Source organism: Hydra vulgaris, chromosome 03, assembly GCF_038396675.1.
Source record: "Hydra vulgaris chromosome 03, alternate assembly HydraT2T_AEP".
NCBI classification, from domain to species: Eukaryota; Metazoa; Cnidaria; class Hydrozoa; order Anthoathecata; family Hydridae; genus Hydra; species Hydra vulgaris.
The window spans coordinates 48,247,501-48,264,396 of NC_088922.1; the positions used below are offsets into that span (position 1 = coordinate 48,247,501).

Here is a 16,896-nt window from a genome sequence, read left to right on the forward strand (position 1 = left end):
TATATATATATATATATATATATATATATATATATATATATATATATATATACACATATACTCTCTTCATGTTTAATTTTAGTTATAATGCTGTTTTTGCCACATTCTTGTAGACTACTGCTACATAATCTCCTAAAATGACAAATTCAGTTTGAAATCTATTTTGTTTCTTTTTATGTTTGTGGATTATTGTGTAGTTAGTGTCTGTAGTACACCTCTCTGCAAATCCCTGCTATCCTTTAGATATATAGACTAATAAAAGCTACAAGTGTCATGTAAAGTTGTTACACCATTGTGCCTTTCTTTTTATTTTTCACATTGCAATTATAAATCTGATTCTTTTATATAAATAAGGACCTCACTTCTGCTACAGCACGGGGCTCACAGTGGCTGGTGAACTTTAATTCAGATAAAACTCAGTTTTTTTCAGCCAATCGTTATCGCAATAATTTAGATCTTCCTATATTTATGAGCGGTTATGTACTCGATGAGTCATCTACCCTTCATCTTCTTGGATTAACTCTTACTTTCGATCTTTCTTGGAAACCATATATCAAATTCGTTGCAAAATTAGCATCTGCTAAAGTTGCATCTCTTTATCGAGCTCGTCACTTTCTTACTTTGGATTCTATTCTCTATCTCTATAAATCTCAAATCCGGCCTTGAATAGAATACTGTTGCCATATCTGGGGGGATCTTCTAATGATACCCTTTCTCTTTTAGACAAGGTGCAAAAACGCATTGTAAATATAGTTGGACCTGCTCTTTCAGCCAACCTCCAACCGTTATCACATTGTCGTAATGTTGCTTCTCTTTCTCTTTTCTACAAATACTATAATGGGCACTGCTCTAGAGCTAGTGTCTCTTGTGTCATCTACTAAAATTCATTCTCGTGTTACTTGTCATTCAAAAGTGTCATCCTTTTGCTATAAAAACTTTTTGTCTATTTGTCTAGTTTTTTTCCTCAAACATCAGTCCTTTGGAATTCGCTTCCTTCATCTTGCTTTCCGATTCATATAATTTGCAATTCTTTAAGTATTCTGTCAATCGTTATCTTGCTCAACAATCTTCATCTTTGCTTTTTCAGTAACTTCTAACTCTAGTTAGTGGTTGCTTGCAGCCTTGTTGGAAGCAAAGATGTTTTAAAAAAAAAAAAGAAAAAAAGATATATATATATATATATATGTATACATATATATAAATATATATATATATATATATATATATATATATATATATATATATATATATATATATATATCCAAAACCTGAAGAACTGTTAAATAAGAGAACTGAAATTATATCAAAGTGCCGTCACGAAAATAAATTCTTATTAAAAAATTACAAAGTTCGCTACAAACCTGACTAACAACTATAAATAAAAATAACTATACTAATCTGCTCCATCTCTAGGCTAACTAATAAATTACTCACATACACAGCTTTTGTAATATATTTCATAATATTATGTATATTTTTATATCAATTTTAATTCTTACTTTATAATCCACATTAACACATGAAAAATATTTTAAACAACATTAAACATATAACTATTTCACAATTATTAGTCAACTAAAAACAAATTAATAATATTATTAACCTTACTACTAATCAATTTCCGTCCCGTAACGATCTAAAATACAAATATAAACCGTAACGTCCACTAAACAAATCGTAGCAAACTTAAACTTTTACTACTTGCCTGATGATTGTGAAAACATGAAACTCAGAGTTGCAATATTAAATTATACTATAAACATTAGCATTTTGCTAATTCCTGGTACTGCGGGTAACAGTAACATATATATTATATAGCTCTAGTTTATCTATTGAGCACTCTTTCAAGTATACAATATTATACATGATAATATAAAGATATTTTCTTTATTCATATATATACACTTACGTATATATATATATATATATATATATATATATATATATATATATATATATATATATATATATATATATATATATATATATATATATATATATATACATATATATATATAATTAGGGTGCGATCAGAAGTAATAATTTTTTTTTTTAAATAATTGTTATTTTTGAAACTTTTTCGCTTCATGAAAGACCCAATATGACATACTTTAAAAAAAAGTTTTTTTAATAATATTTAGGGACCTGTTAAATTTTCAATTTAAGGCACCTCAAGATAGTTTCCTAAAGCATTAATATTTTTACAGAGTACTTCTGATATGAATAGACAACTTTTGCACACCGCACCCTAAAAAGTATATATATATATATCTATATCTATCTATCTATATATATATATATATATATATATATATATATATATATATATATATATATATATATATATATATATATATATATATATAGCTTTTCAACATTTATATATATATAAATATTGAAAGGTTTAAGAATTATTATTTGGGAAAAAATCAGACGATTTAAGATACTGGAACTTACAAGTTTGAACCCAGAGTCCTTATGTATGTAGAATGTAGACCATTTTTACTATTATTGAATTACTTAGTTATTTATATAATTATTACAAGTTTTAACTTTGAATAGTGCAAACTTTTTTTGTGGACGATATAAATTAAATAGGAAATAAAAAAACTTTTTTTGTCTTCATTTTTTGCTAAAGGCTTATTTTACCATATTTTATCATTTTTAGTATTTTTTTTATCTTTATTAACTTATTTAGTAATTTTTGTTCTAAAATTATTAAATTTTTTTTTGAATTGTGATAAATTGTTACAATTAGATGATAAAAGAAAGATAGAATAAAATTTTTTTGGGAATTCTTTTTCTGCTGGGGGATTTTTAGGCTTTTTATTTTTATTTAATTATTAATTTGATCATCAGGCTTTTAAATGTTTTTCTAAATAAATGTTTTTCTAAATGACTGGATTTATAAACTACTTTCCAATTATTTATTCGGTGAACAAGTAATTAAAGTGTGGTTTCTAACTATTTTTCTTATGTGCATTTTTTTATAATGACTTTAACTTGCACTTTTCAAAATTATTATTTTTTATTTATTTTAGGCATTTTTAGGCTTTTTTTATCATTATTAAATTACTTAGTAATATACTATTTATTAGTATATAAATTGTAGTGGTTCTAACTAACTCTTTTTTAAATCATTATTTATTGATTTATTTTAAAATAAATTGGAGAAAATTTACTATTTATTATTATATAAAAAATATCACATTAATAATATAATAAAGATTGCCAATATCCATATATACCAAATAATCCATCTGTATATGGTTTATTGAATTTAAATCTATTTCTAGAATTCTGTTTTGCAAATTGAATAAAACTAAGTTTATATTTATCAAATTTATAATACTTTGATTTATGTGGCAAACTATGGCTGTTACAAGATCGCAGCTGACTCTCCTTTTTATGGCATTGAATGTGAACTTACTACTTGCAAACTTCCAACTTTTCAAAAAGTCATACAGCACTATTCTTTTGTTAAATTACAACTCCCCATTTTTTTTTTCCCATTTCAAATTTCAGAATAATTTTTAAAAGAAAAGTTGAATTAAAGATTTCAGCAGCATCAATTGCAAAGGTAGAAAGTTAAGGTTTGTTTGGCATTGCAGCATGTCATTGTCTTAATTTAAGTAATTAAACATGCCTGAAAAAATCCAGTGTCATAACTTTTTTTAAATTTCAGCATGAATTTTTAATGCATCAAAGAGATGAAAGTAATTTGATGGGGAAAAGATAAAACTCTTTGTGTATTAGTGACTAGCAGTCAAAACATAATCACTGAGGAAAATATCACATTAATAGTAGGTGTACATTATCAACAAATACTAAGAATGCTATTATAAATTTTCTTTGATGAAAACAAAATTTCACTTGATAATATGTTAGCTATTGGCACTGATAGAGCTAATGTAAATACTGGTGTGAACAATAGTTTAATAAGATTACTGGAACTGCATTGGAATATTCTGTTCAATGATTAGTGTGTATGTTTCTTTTTAATGAACTACCAAATTTAGTATTGCTAAATGCAATATTAAATTTCTCAATTCAAAACCAAGTGATGCTAATTCTCAAACTTAATGTCAGACAGAATAACTTACCAAACATTCTACATGAGATTGTGACAAGTAATATTAGCAAAAATCAGCAGTATCTTGCTGGTGAGGTAAAAGAAAGCCTAGTAAAAAAGCACATTATCAGTGCATTATAAAAGTAATAACACTATTATAGTTTTATTACTTTTATAATGCAGTTAATGACTAGAGTTTTATTTCTTTTGTAGTCATAAGTTTATTATTTTATTTTATTTTTTACAACTTTTTCGTTAACAAACTTAAGTTAATTTGCCCCTTAAAAAACTAAGTACACCGTTTTGCACAAGGTAAAATTTTGAAGACTGGATATTTTTCCAGATATTGCAAATTGCGACCGCTTAATTCAACCCTTGGAAAAGAAATGACAATTATTGGAAGGTATCATTTTCTTGCAAAAGATTAAAAGTGAAGAAATGTCAGAATTAAAGTGATAGCTGATGAATTAAAGAAATTGTGGGAAGTTAAATTTTCCACTTATAACAGAAAAATCAATACAAGAAAGATTGATGCATTTATAAAAAAGTATGGTAACTTTTTAAAATACCATAAAGAATATGCTCAAGTTAAATTTGCAAATATGTTTGGTATACAAAAACAGATGGCATCTGGTTAGCACTGAAAATAAAAGATTTTATGAAATACAGATTTAATCACATGAAGAAGTTAGCTATGCAACAATGATTCAAGTTAAAGTGCACTCATTAAATGTTGATAAAGGAAATACCTCAGGCAGTAGCGGATGTAATTTTCCTTCTTTAAATAGAAGCGTAGAATCTAAAATTGCTTCCAATATATCAGAATATCTAGAAACCTCTGCTAATGATACTAATGATTGTAAATACTCTGTTGAACTCCCCGCTAAAAAAAGAAGGACCAAACAATATTCCACTACAGAAACTGTAGTTCATCTAGTGAAACAGACTAGTATTCCTCTAAATCAGCAAAACTTTGTGAACAACTTTTTGACCAAGGTATTGATATCTCTACACCAACTCAATCTGCAATATACAAGGCATCTGTTAAAGAATCATAGAAAATACAGCAGAATTTTAAAGAAACTCTTAAAAATGAAAATTGGGCTTTGCACTTTGATGGTAAGAAAATTGACAAGAAAGAATGCAAGTTATTGTATTAAAAAATCACCACGGTAAAGTTTGTCTTGCATGGTGAAGTTCAGCACTAACTCTTTATGATGTAAAAGAGTTAACATTATTTAATGGAATGACTGAGGACTATTAAGTCGAATAAAATAAGATATCTAATAAGACTAATAAAATAATATATTATAATACCATTTGTGGGAAAGCATTTAAGTTATAATCTGTGATACCACAAGTGTCAATAGTGAAGTGAGAAATGGAGTTGCTGTACTGATCCAACAGAAATTTAAAGAAAAAGGCATTCCTATATCTCAGTATATAGGATGTCAACAACATGCATTGGATTTAGTCCCAAAATATTTAATTAACCAAATTTTTAGTGGAAAGCCAACATCTCCCAAATATATCATATGATTTTGTACAAGAAGTCATTGAGAACTATGCTAATCTAAGAAATGACTTTCGACAAAGTGATATAAAAATGAAATTTAAAAACATCAAATGGCACAACAATATAAAGTTTTTATATGAATTAGGAAATGTTTACCAATATTATCAAGAACATAGGTTATTTCCCTTCATTTCTTTTAAAGCATAACCTAATATAAGTAATGCAATATGGAACTCTAGAGCAATATATGCCTTATGTGCTTTTCTGCTACATCCAGACTGACATGAACTGCTTGCTAAAATTTATGAATTGATTTGTAGAGCTCGGTTTGATTTTTAGATCAGTTATCATTTTTATAAAGATGACAATTATAAAATATTGGACAATGATTTAAAGAAACACAAAAGACACAAACAATTTTTAGGAAAAATTGGAATAGAGCCAATGCAGCAATTCAAACACAAAAAAGGAGCAAAAAAGCCATTAAAATTTGCAAGAAATGTTAAAGTGCTGAAAAAATCAATTAGAAGTTTATTTTATCAAATAAGTGACTGTATTTTATCATATTATTTAATTACTATTTCCGAATTGTGTTTTTATATTATAGTCATAAACAACTATTTATCCAAATTTTGCTATGTTGCAAAATTTCCAAAACACCTTTCTAATGCTCACTTTAACATGGCCATATGAGGTTGTTATATATATACATATATATATATATATATGTATATAGTCGCGGTGTTGGGGTAGGGCCTGGTTGGGCAATGAACCAGGGCGCCAAATATAAAGGGGCAAAATTTAGCGCAAAATCATTATATTGGTCGAGAATGGATCTCATTTTAATTATTTAAAAGTACTATTATTTTACTTAAAAACTTATTATTGTCTACGAACTAAAAGAAAAGTTAACGAATCGGTGTTGAGTTTTTAACACTAATAGGGGTCATTAACCAATAAGTGTTAAGCTGCAATTATGCAATTACGCTATTAAAAAATTCTCTTGGTCAAATAGTGTTATAATGAAGTTTTGTTGTGGTAATTAATGTTTAAATATATTTGGATTTACGGAGATTTACTTAATTTATTGCAAAATGTCTGAATGCCTTGATCTTATCAAAAGAAAACCATCTGGGTCAGAATATAGGAAATGGAAGGCAGAAAAAGAAAAAGAATTTTAAAAAACAAAAAAATTTATGAATATAGAGAAATATATCACAACCAAAAATCAAGACCTGAATGTGACATCTACATCTGGAATAGCAACGATTGCATCAGTAGATCAGATAGTTATTGAAGATATTGTGGACAAAGTTTCTCGAAGTAATGAGATAAGTTGTGCTAAAACTACAATATCTACTTGCGATGGCGATGTGCAACAAACTCTGTTGGCGATGTGCATACAAATTCCACATGACTTAAGCACTATTTTCATGAATATCTCGGATCCAGCCATATGGCCACTCATTCAAAATAGCAAAGTTACTGATCATATAATATCTAACTGCCAAGTACAAACTCACATTGATAATTATCTAAAGAATGATACAGGCCGGCATATCTCTAATTGTCATTTCACAAAAAAACTTGCAAACAACAAAACAATTCAGTGTTGTTGGTTACTATATTCCGTCTCTAAAGATCGACTTTATTGTTTTTGTTGCCGGCTATTTGATAGTAAATTAACGTCGAGTTTAGTATCTGAAGGATATACAACTAGAAACACTTGTCAGAAATGTTAAAAATTCATGAGAATAGCATCTCTCATAAAAAGTTTTACCTTTCATGGATCGACACTGAACTATGATTAAAAACAAGGAAAACAATAGACTGCCTAGAGCAACATTTGATTAGAAAAGAAACAACAAGATGGAATAATGTTTTGTCTAGATTGATGCATATTACACTTTATTTAGCTTTATTTAGAAAACAATATGGCGTTCAGAGGTACCTCGGACAAACTATATATGCTTAATAATGGAAAGTTCTTAGGCTTAGTACAAATTTGATCCAGTTATGCAGGAGCACTTGCTGTTAGCTACGAATGGTGATGTTTCAGACTATTACTGCGGAAAAGATATACAAAATGAATTAATAGAGCTGATAGGTACAAAAGTGAAGTCAGAAATTATATCGCGCACAAAGAAATCGAAGTATTATTCCATTATAGGTGACTGTACTCAGGACATTACTCATTTAGAGCAACTTTCACTGACAATACGATTTGTTGATTTATCATCAAATGACAATAAAATATCAGTGAAAGAACATTTCATAGAAATTTTATCTGTCAATGAGTTGACTGGTGAAAGACTCACTAAAGTTATTATAGATGTTTTAAATAAATACAGACAGGAATTGAACAATTGTAGGAGTCAGGGTTATGACAACGGGCAAACATGAAAGGAAAAAATATTGGGGTTCAAAAGAGAATTTTGGAAATAAATCCCTTAGCTGTTTATGTACCGTGTGCCTGTCATAGCTACAATCTCGTACTATTTGATGCTGCTAAGTCTTCTGTAAAATCAATCACTTTATTTGGGGTACTTCAGAGGTTGTTTACATTGTTTTCAGCTTCTGTTCATTGTTGGAAAATTCTAACCGATCACTTGGGAATATATACCATATATTCCTAAGCTAAAAAGCTAAGTGACACACGTTGGGAAGCAAGAAGTTGGGAATATATACCATATATTCCTAAGCTAAAAAGCTAAGTGACACGTTGGGAAGCAGTGTTAAAGCAGTCCGTTATCAAATTAGTGCCATCCATGATACTTTAATTACTTTGGCTATTAAAAATCAAAATACTGATGTTCAAGTCTCTCATGAGGCTTCTACTCTAGCTGAACAGTAAAAAGATTTCAGATTCATAGTTTTGTTGGTTGTTTGGTATGACAAACTTTTTCAAGTTAATGTCATTAGTAAATCTCTACAATCATCAGACATGGATTTTGTTAATTGCACAGAAATGTTAAAAAAATACTGCACTTTTTTGGAGAAATATAGAAATACAGGATTCAAATCCGCCATTTTAACAGCAAAGGAAATGGTCGGAAAACTAGAAATTGAGCCTTTGTTTAAAGCCACATCAAGAGTTCGATGTGTTAAGCGTCAAGCTGGAGAAACTGTCTGCGATGAGCCTATAACTTCCCCAGAAAAAAAAATTGAAGTTGAATTTTCTAACTGTCTTTTGGACTCTACATTAACTTCATTCAATGAAAGATTTGATCAGTTAAGTAAGTATTCAGAATCATTTTCTTTTTCGTACAATATAAAACAGATTCCGGAAAAACCTGACCTTGTCAAACTTTGTAGCAATCTCCAATTGAAATTAACTGTGGACTCTAAGTATGATATTGATGATAGTATGTTGTGCGATGAACTCCTAAGTCTGAAAGCTTTTTTGTATTATAAGAATGTGGTTACTTCTGTTTTTGTTTTAAATTTCACTAAAGATCGCAACTTACAAGAGCTATATCCAAATGTATGGATAGCATTGCGAATATTATTGACTATACCTGTTACAGTTGCTAGTGGGGAGAGGAATTTTTCATAGCTTAAGTATAAACCAATCTAAGATCAACAATATCCCAATCTAAGTTGACAAACTTAGCAACTTTGTCAATCGAAAATGAAATTGCTGAAAAAATTGACTTAAATTGACTGATAAACTCATAAAAGAGTTTGCCGATAGAAAGGCAAGAAAATCTAAATTTTATTAGTTTTTCTTTTTAATAAATAGTTATTTATATTACTAATTGGTTATTTAATTGGTTATTACTAATTGGGTATTTTACCCTTTGCCTTTTTTTGTATGGGGTTAAATTGAGCTAGGGGCGCTGCAGAAATTTTGCCCAGGGCGCTGGTAGTGCTCAAACCGGCACTGTATGTATACATATATATAATGTATATATATACATATATATATATACTATATATATATATATATATATTTATATATATATGCACATATATATGTATACATATATATACATATATATATATATGTGTATACATATATATACATATATATATATATATATATACATATATATACATATATATTTATATATATATGTATATATATGTATATATATATATATATATATATATATATATATATTTATATGTATATGAATATATATACTATGCCTATGCATAACTAACTCCCAGAAAATGTTGGTGTCAGAAATTTTGTAGGAATTATTTTTTGTTTTCTACATTTGCTACAAGGTAACTTAGCCATAATGCTATTATCACAAAATGATATTATAGTTGAATAAAAATGATCACTAGATTTTAGATAAAAATCTCTAAATAAAAGCGTATTTAAAAAAGTCTTTAAATGTAAGCAAATAAGTAACTTATTAAAGTATCTTACCTGAGTATTTTAATTGGTGTACCAAGAACGTTATCTAAATTTTAATTGGTGTACCAAGAAAGTTATCTTAATTTTCCCTAACATTATATTTATAATTATACTATTGATCTTGATTTATCATTAAAAAAATGAGTTGTTAGCAAATATATTTTCAATCACATTAAAAGTTTCAAAAAAGATCTTTAGAGAGAATCTTGACTAAGAAAGTTTAATGAGTATTGCAACATAATTTTATTTAAATCCATAAATGTGTTTTAATTATAAACTACCTCTTGACTTCAAAATGGTTGGTAAAATAGCAATTGTGTTGCTTATCATCTGATAGCAAAACTTTGAAGAGGTGAATTTTTTTATAGAAATTTATTTTATACTTTTTATATTTCTATGTATCTCATAAAAAGTTCATAGTTACTTTGTTTAGTTGTATTTCTTCTTGTAATTGTTGTCTATATTTTTAGTCTGGTAATCAAGCTGCAGCCCTATCTGTTGCTGAACAGGTTAGTTTATGGTTAAGGTAATTAGAATAATGATAAAAATTTAAAACCAATTTTGAAACTAAAAAAATAATTTTACTATAAATAATTATGATAATAACTGTAACATATAATTTATAATGTTACAAAAAGTATATTATAAATAATATGTTATTATTTTTAATGTATATATGTTGTTTAATTTTGGTATATCCAAACAATACTTAATGTTTATTTAATCTTAGTATATCCAACCATTGATGTTAATTTAATTTTAGTATATCCAAGCATTTGGTAACTTAGCAAAAACTAGCACTACAGTAATTTTACCATCAAATACAAATGATATCTCATCAATGGTAGTACAGGTTAATATCAAATTTAGTTATTGGAAGTATAATTTTACTAATTGATTTGTGCTTTCTATATCTAATATATTCTTTTTGGTGTTTTTTGTAATCTTTAATTTTTACAATTTTTTTGTTTTTGTTTTTGTATCCAACCTAAATTATATAAGCTGTTAAATTCAAATTTCAGGCAATGTCCGTATACCAGTCAATTAACAACAATTTACCTGGAGGTTCCAAAAAAGCAACTGATGATAGTGATACTGCTGTTGGTGATAAACAATCCTCTTCTGATTCATCTAAAGTTAAAAACTCAATTGGTTTTTTAACACAGAATGAATTAGAGAAGTTTGCTTCTAAGCAAGATTTTAGCATTTTAACATCTCCATCACGGAAAACTGATTATTGATAACAACTTCTTAAGAATGTTGTATTATTTACATCGAAAAATAAACTAAAAATAATTTTTTTAAATTATTTTACATGATATATCTATTGAGTAGATTTATATATTATTTTTGTAAACATGGATACATCTGCTGAAAAAAAAGCTGTTTTAAAACCTTGTAAACAGTTATTCAGTTTTGCTTAGATAGTTTGTTACTGTCATAAAACACTGTAAACAAGTTATGTAATGTTTATCTTTTATCATGTTACTAAAATACTCACCTCTGGTTAAATTTTAGAGTTTAATCAAATAATTTTAAATTACATTTTAAGTTTTTTTTTAGCCATCAATTATTTTAATAAACTGCATTTTAAGTCTTTTTTAGTCTTCAATAATTTTAATAAATTACTTTTTTTTTTTTTTTTAGCTATAAATAATTTTTATAAAAAACATTTAAAGTCTTTTTTTTTAGCCATCAATAATCTATTGTCTTAAATACCAGTACAATGTAAAAAATTCAACGACAAGAACTAAGAGCATTTACTATGTCATCAGAAAAAGAAAAAAACGCAGTTCAAAATGCTGAAGGTTTTACTTTTTTTTTCATGTAAAGAAATTTAGTTTTTATAGTGGTTTAACAAATTATTTGTAAGTGATGTTATTATATATACATTTTTTTTGTTGAAAAAAGGTATATATATACACACATTATGCATATATATATATGTATGTATATATATATGTGTATGTATATATATACATCTAGCAAGTAAAATATATTTTGGAATCGATTCGATAGTAGACATTAGATTTAGTTATTGTCAGTGGTTTAACAAAAGCTTTCTTCAAACCTTTTTAAGTTAATAATCTGTTTTTTTATTAATCAAATTCACAAATGCTCTTTTGAATTCAAATTTGGGCTCTGCAAAACATGTGCAGGCCATTTTAAAACATTTTCATTAAAAAAAAACTTTTTGATGAAAATGGAACAATATTGTGCTTCTTGAAGACGAAAAAATAAACTGCTAAGAAAAGTTTTTTTAGCTCTGTGTTTTTATTATCTTGTTGAGGCACAAAATTGTTTCCTAGTTATTTTTTAAGCCATAGATTTTAAATGTCCCACATGTTTTTATAAAAATTAACATTTATAGTTTTACCGATAAATTTAAGTTTAAGAACACTATTCTATTTCATAACACTCCAGAACATTTCACTTTTACCCTCATGTTTAAATTTTATGTAGAGACATGTCGAGGAAAATTTTATGTGGAGACATGTCGAGGAAAAAAATGAAATAAATAAATATAAGAGAGAATTAGTTTTCAAACAAAGTAAATTTATTTTTCAAGACAAAAATTAAGACTTATAAAGTAGCAAAAATAGACAAAGCACATAAGCACAAAAATTTGTTGTTAAGTACTAATAAATAAAAAAATAAACATGTGTTACCATAGCATATAAAATAAAAAAGAATTCCAAAGTAAAACAAGTTTCAAATTAATTTTTATATAAGAATCAATTTGCTTAGCAGGTGCTAATTTTGCAATCGTTCAAATTGATTGCAAAATTAGCATCTGCTAAGGTTGCATCTCTTTAACAAGCTCGACATTTTCTTACTCAGGTTTCTACTTATCTCTATAAATCTCAAATCCGTCCTTGTATGGAATACTGTTGTCATATCTGGGGCGGATCCTCCAATGATGGCCTTTCTCTTTTAGAAAAGGTGCAAAAACGCATTGCAAACATAGTTTCCAATGCATTAAGACCTGCTTTTGCAGCCAACCACCAATCATTATAACATTGCTGTAATTTTGCTTCTATTTCTCTTTTCTATAAATACTATAATGGGCACTGCTCTAAAGAGTTAGCGTCTTTTGTGCCAACTACTAAAATTCATTCTCGAGTTACTCGTCATTCTATCAAGTCTCATCCTTTACTGTGACTGTTCCTAAGTGCTCCAAAAATTCTTGTTCATCTAGTTTTTTTTCCTTGAACATCAGTTCTTTGGAATTCACTTCCTTCATCTTGTTTTTCTGATTCATATAGTTTGCAATTTTTTAAATCATTTGTTAATCGTTATCTTGCTCCATAAACTTCATCTTATCTCTTTCAGTAACTTCCAACTCTAATAGTGGTTGCTTGCAGCCTTGTTGGAAGTGAAGATGTTAAAAAAAAACACTAAAAAACCCTGTGTTTTATGTATTTGTTCTAAATTGGAGAATTAAACCTAATTTCAACTTTGTTTATCCATATGTATAGCTTTTCTCTGATGAAATAGTTTATAAAAGGTGATGTAAGTAAAGTACCATATATGGTTTTAAAAATAATTATTTAACATTTATTCATTAACTAAATAAATTATTGGGAGATTTCAAGATTTTATGAAAAAACAGTTGTTAGTGATTATAAAAAAACTACTTAGTTATTTCATTATATTTGATGAAGTTTATAAGTTAAAAGTTACTATGAATTATAATTTGATGAAGTTTAGAATATTTTGATAAATTTTTATCTAGTTTATTAAGTTTAAAATAAAAAAATGACTGGCATTTGTTATGATATTTTAAATAATTTTCAAAAGGTTTTAAAACTCAAATAGTGGTTAGTTTTGGGCTGTGGTTTTGGTATGATTTTTCTTGGTTATAAAGAGTCTCACGGAAAGTATGGAAGAGCAAAAAGTTATTGGGGAAGCAACTTTATTATTATTATTTACTTTGTACTTTATTATGAATGTTTTAAATTTAGAGAGTAAAAAGTGTGAACCTGGTAAGTTATCAATATCCTTAAAAGCTGGAGATAAAAGAAGTTGTGGCAGAGTGGACGAGAAAAAAACACTTTGTATCAACATTGGAAAAAAGAAATCTGATTCATCTGAAGAAATTTCAAAGAAGATAACAGTGGTAATGTTATTTATGTACCATATGCTGTATAGGTATTATATTGGTATAGTATATATATATATGCTGTATAGGTATTATATTGGTATATAGGTATTGGTGCCATATATGGTTTATGTGCCTTCACTAAAATTTTATTCCATTTGTGTATTACTTGTGTATACTTTTAAATGTACATGTTTGTAATGCTAATACAAACTTAAACATTAAAGAGTCTTTTAAAATTAAGAAGCACTTCTTTGAGAAGTATATTTTTATTCTTATATGTATTGTATATATAAGCACAAAAGTATGTTAATGAGATCAAAAAAATCAGGAAAAAAAAATGAAATTTCAATTTTATAGCTCTTTTTTAACAAATTATAAAAATGATTTATGCAATTCTGTATATTTATTGTTTTTTTGCAAATGATATTAACTATTCTGTTCAAATGTTTGCTCTTAAAATTAACAACACTTAAAAGTGTTTTCATATTTCACAGTTCATCACACTTTTATCTCTCATTTGCTAATGAGGGATAAAAATGTGGTGAATTGATTCTTTTTTTTTTTTTTTGCTTTTTTAATGTATATTCCAAGTGTAATTTTTTAAATATCAATTGATTAAACTGTATAATGCAGTGTGAACATTTTACAAAAACATTGTTGAGTAATTTGTAGTTAATTCTAGACTTCTTAATATCCTCATAAAATCTCATGAGAGATTCTAGCCATTGACATTGCTTGATAGATTTTATATATCAAGCAATGTCAAATTTTATCTATCAAGCAGAGTCATCTTCACACTAAGTGCAGAGTTACAATTTAAAATTTTTTAGCTTGAAAACTTAAACTTTTTTCTTAGACGTTTAAGTCTGTTTTTTTAAAAACATTTGGGGGTTCTGGGGATTCGGTTCATTTATTCTATATAAATTATATAAATTATAATTGTTTTTGTCAAAATATATTTTATACATTTTTTACATTATTAAGTAATTTAACTTGTGGTCTGTTTTACTGTGTGCTAAGGTATTGTTATTAAAAAAAGTTGTTTGAAAATACATTCAGGTTAATTTGTTAATAAGATATTAGTAATAGCAGTAGGTATCAGAGGCTTATTCACACATTATGTAACTGTATGTAACTGTAAAGCTCTGATAAGTTAGTGTCATAGGTTAAAAAAGAATATAAGTAATTGTTGTAACACTTTTTTTTTATGCTGCAAAGTGGCATTGCAATTTGAAACTATTTTGAGTACATTAAAAAAGTATAAAAACTTTTGTTTTGTTTGTTAAAAAAATTGTTTCAAAATCATTTTGTTTTGAATTTCAACTAATTCAAAACAAAATTCGAACTGTAATAGTTATGGCATATTTATTTATATCTAAAACTAAAGATTGTAAATTAAGTATTCTCTTCTAAATAATTTACAATTGCACTGCTCACACTGCAAACAATATGAAATTATACAATTTAATGACTGTTTTTTTATTATGTAACTTTAAACATGTAATTAAAAAATAGGTATTTGTCTCACATATATATCTAAATTTAACTTACTTAATGATATGTTAGTGTTGATACCAGAATGTATTGCAAAGTCTGAAGGGGAGAGTTCTTCTCTTTTTCTATTTTATTACTTTATATATGGTTTTATTTTTTAATATTTTATTTTTTTATTATTAAAACATTACATTTTAATCAAATTTAGACAAAGTCTAATAATGAGTGTGCACTCAAAGATCTAAAAGGAAGAGCTGCTGAAGCATTTAACAACGAGTCAGATGTGAGAAAATTTAAATCAGTTGTTTATAAGTGTCATTTTATTATCCTAATTTTTAACTTGCAGTTTTACATATTTTATATTTGTTGATTATTTTTTGTTGTTATTTTTTTAATTACATTTGATTTTTTTTTGTGATGTTTTTATTGTTTATATACTTCTTATTTTTTTAGTCAGAAGAAGAAGAAATGCCCCTTGAATGTCGCATGAAAATGAGGAACATGGGCAGGTATAATTAATTAAACTTGGTTTATGCAATTAATAATATTGCATAAATTAAAAAAATTTTTACTTTATGCATTTTATAATTTTTTATAATTTTTTGATTGATGTTATTGATTAAAAAATTTAATTTTTTTTTGCTTTTTAGGGATACTATCACCTCTGCAGGACCAAACTCATTTAATAAAGGAAAAGAAGGGTTTTCACATAATTCTTTTAAGAAGTTTGAGCTTTCTATGAAACCTAGAAATAACAAAGAATCAAAACACATTACATAAACAGATAAATGTTTGAGAAAAGAGTTTTGTTGTTTTTTTGACAATTTCTATGATAAATGGATACTCTTAGCAAATTTTTTTTACCTATGCATAGCTAGCTGGAATGCTATCATTGTAGAAATGCTAAAAATGAGAGTTTGCATCGCTTTTAAATTTTTATAAAGTTGTACTTAAAATGTTAAAAAGTGTGATTAGTTCGTTTTTATTTTAGTAAACCTTAAAAAAGCTGTAGTTTGTGAGATGGGAGAGGTTGATAGAGGATACATTAGTTATTTTTTGGTAAAAAAAATAAAAATATTTAAAATGCTCTGGTTAATTCATAGACAACTATTCCTTGATACTTTGACAATTTTATTAAGGTTCTCACATTAATGATCATATATTATTTTATTTGTCTTCCAAAAAACTTTACAAAAAAATAAACAACTTATTTTTTTGAAATTTTTCTTTTTTTTTATACTTATTTTTTTTTGCAAAAAAAAAAAAAAAAAAAAATTAGTTTTATGCTTAAAAAAATTGATAACCAATTAAACATAATAAGTTTGTAGCAGTATTTATTT

The 16,896-nt window shown here is 26.5% G+C and overlaps 2 protein-coding genes and 1 pseudogene across 2 annotated transcripts in view; all 3 read left to right on the top strand.

Moving 5' to 3' along the window:
- The window catches only part of LOC100211318 (stomatin-like protein 2, mitochondrial), a 68,312-nt gene extending 56,884 nt beyond the window's left edge, over nt 1-11,428 (top strand). Inside the window, exons 11-13 of the mRNA XM_065793491.1 lie at nt 10,428-10,466; nt 10,721-10,810; nt 10,980-11,428. Coding sequence (XP_065649563.1) covers nt 10,428-10,466; nt 10,721-10,810; nt 10,980-11,198 — 348 coding nt within the window. The 3' untranslated portion in view covers nt 11,199-11,428. The remainder of the gene's footprint in view (nt 1-10,427; nt 10,467-10,720; nt 10,811-10,979) is intronic.
- Nucleotides 7,495-9,310, top strand: LOC136078230 (uncharacterized; annotated as a pseudogene).
- A 182-nt stretch (nt 11,429-11,610) lies between the features above and the next one.
- On the top strand, nt 11,611-16,527 carry LOC100210401 (PEST proteolytic signal-containing nuclear protein). The gene is made up of 5 exons (XM_065793492.1): nt 11,611-11,765; nt 13,923-14,077; nt 15,765-15,839; nt 16,010-16,065; nt 16,207-16,527. Exons 1-5 carry the CDS (start codon nt 11,723-11,725, stop codon nt 16,334-16,336), a joined length of 459 nt encoding a protein of 152 aa, XP_065649564.1. The 5' UTR covers nt 11,611-11,722; the 3' UTR covers nt 16,337-16,527.
- Nucleotides 16,528-16,896: the final 369 nt, after the last annotated feature.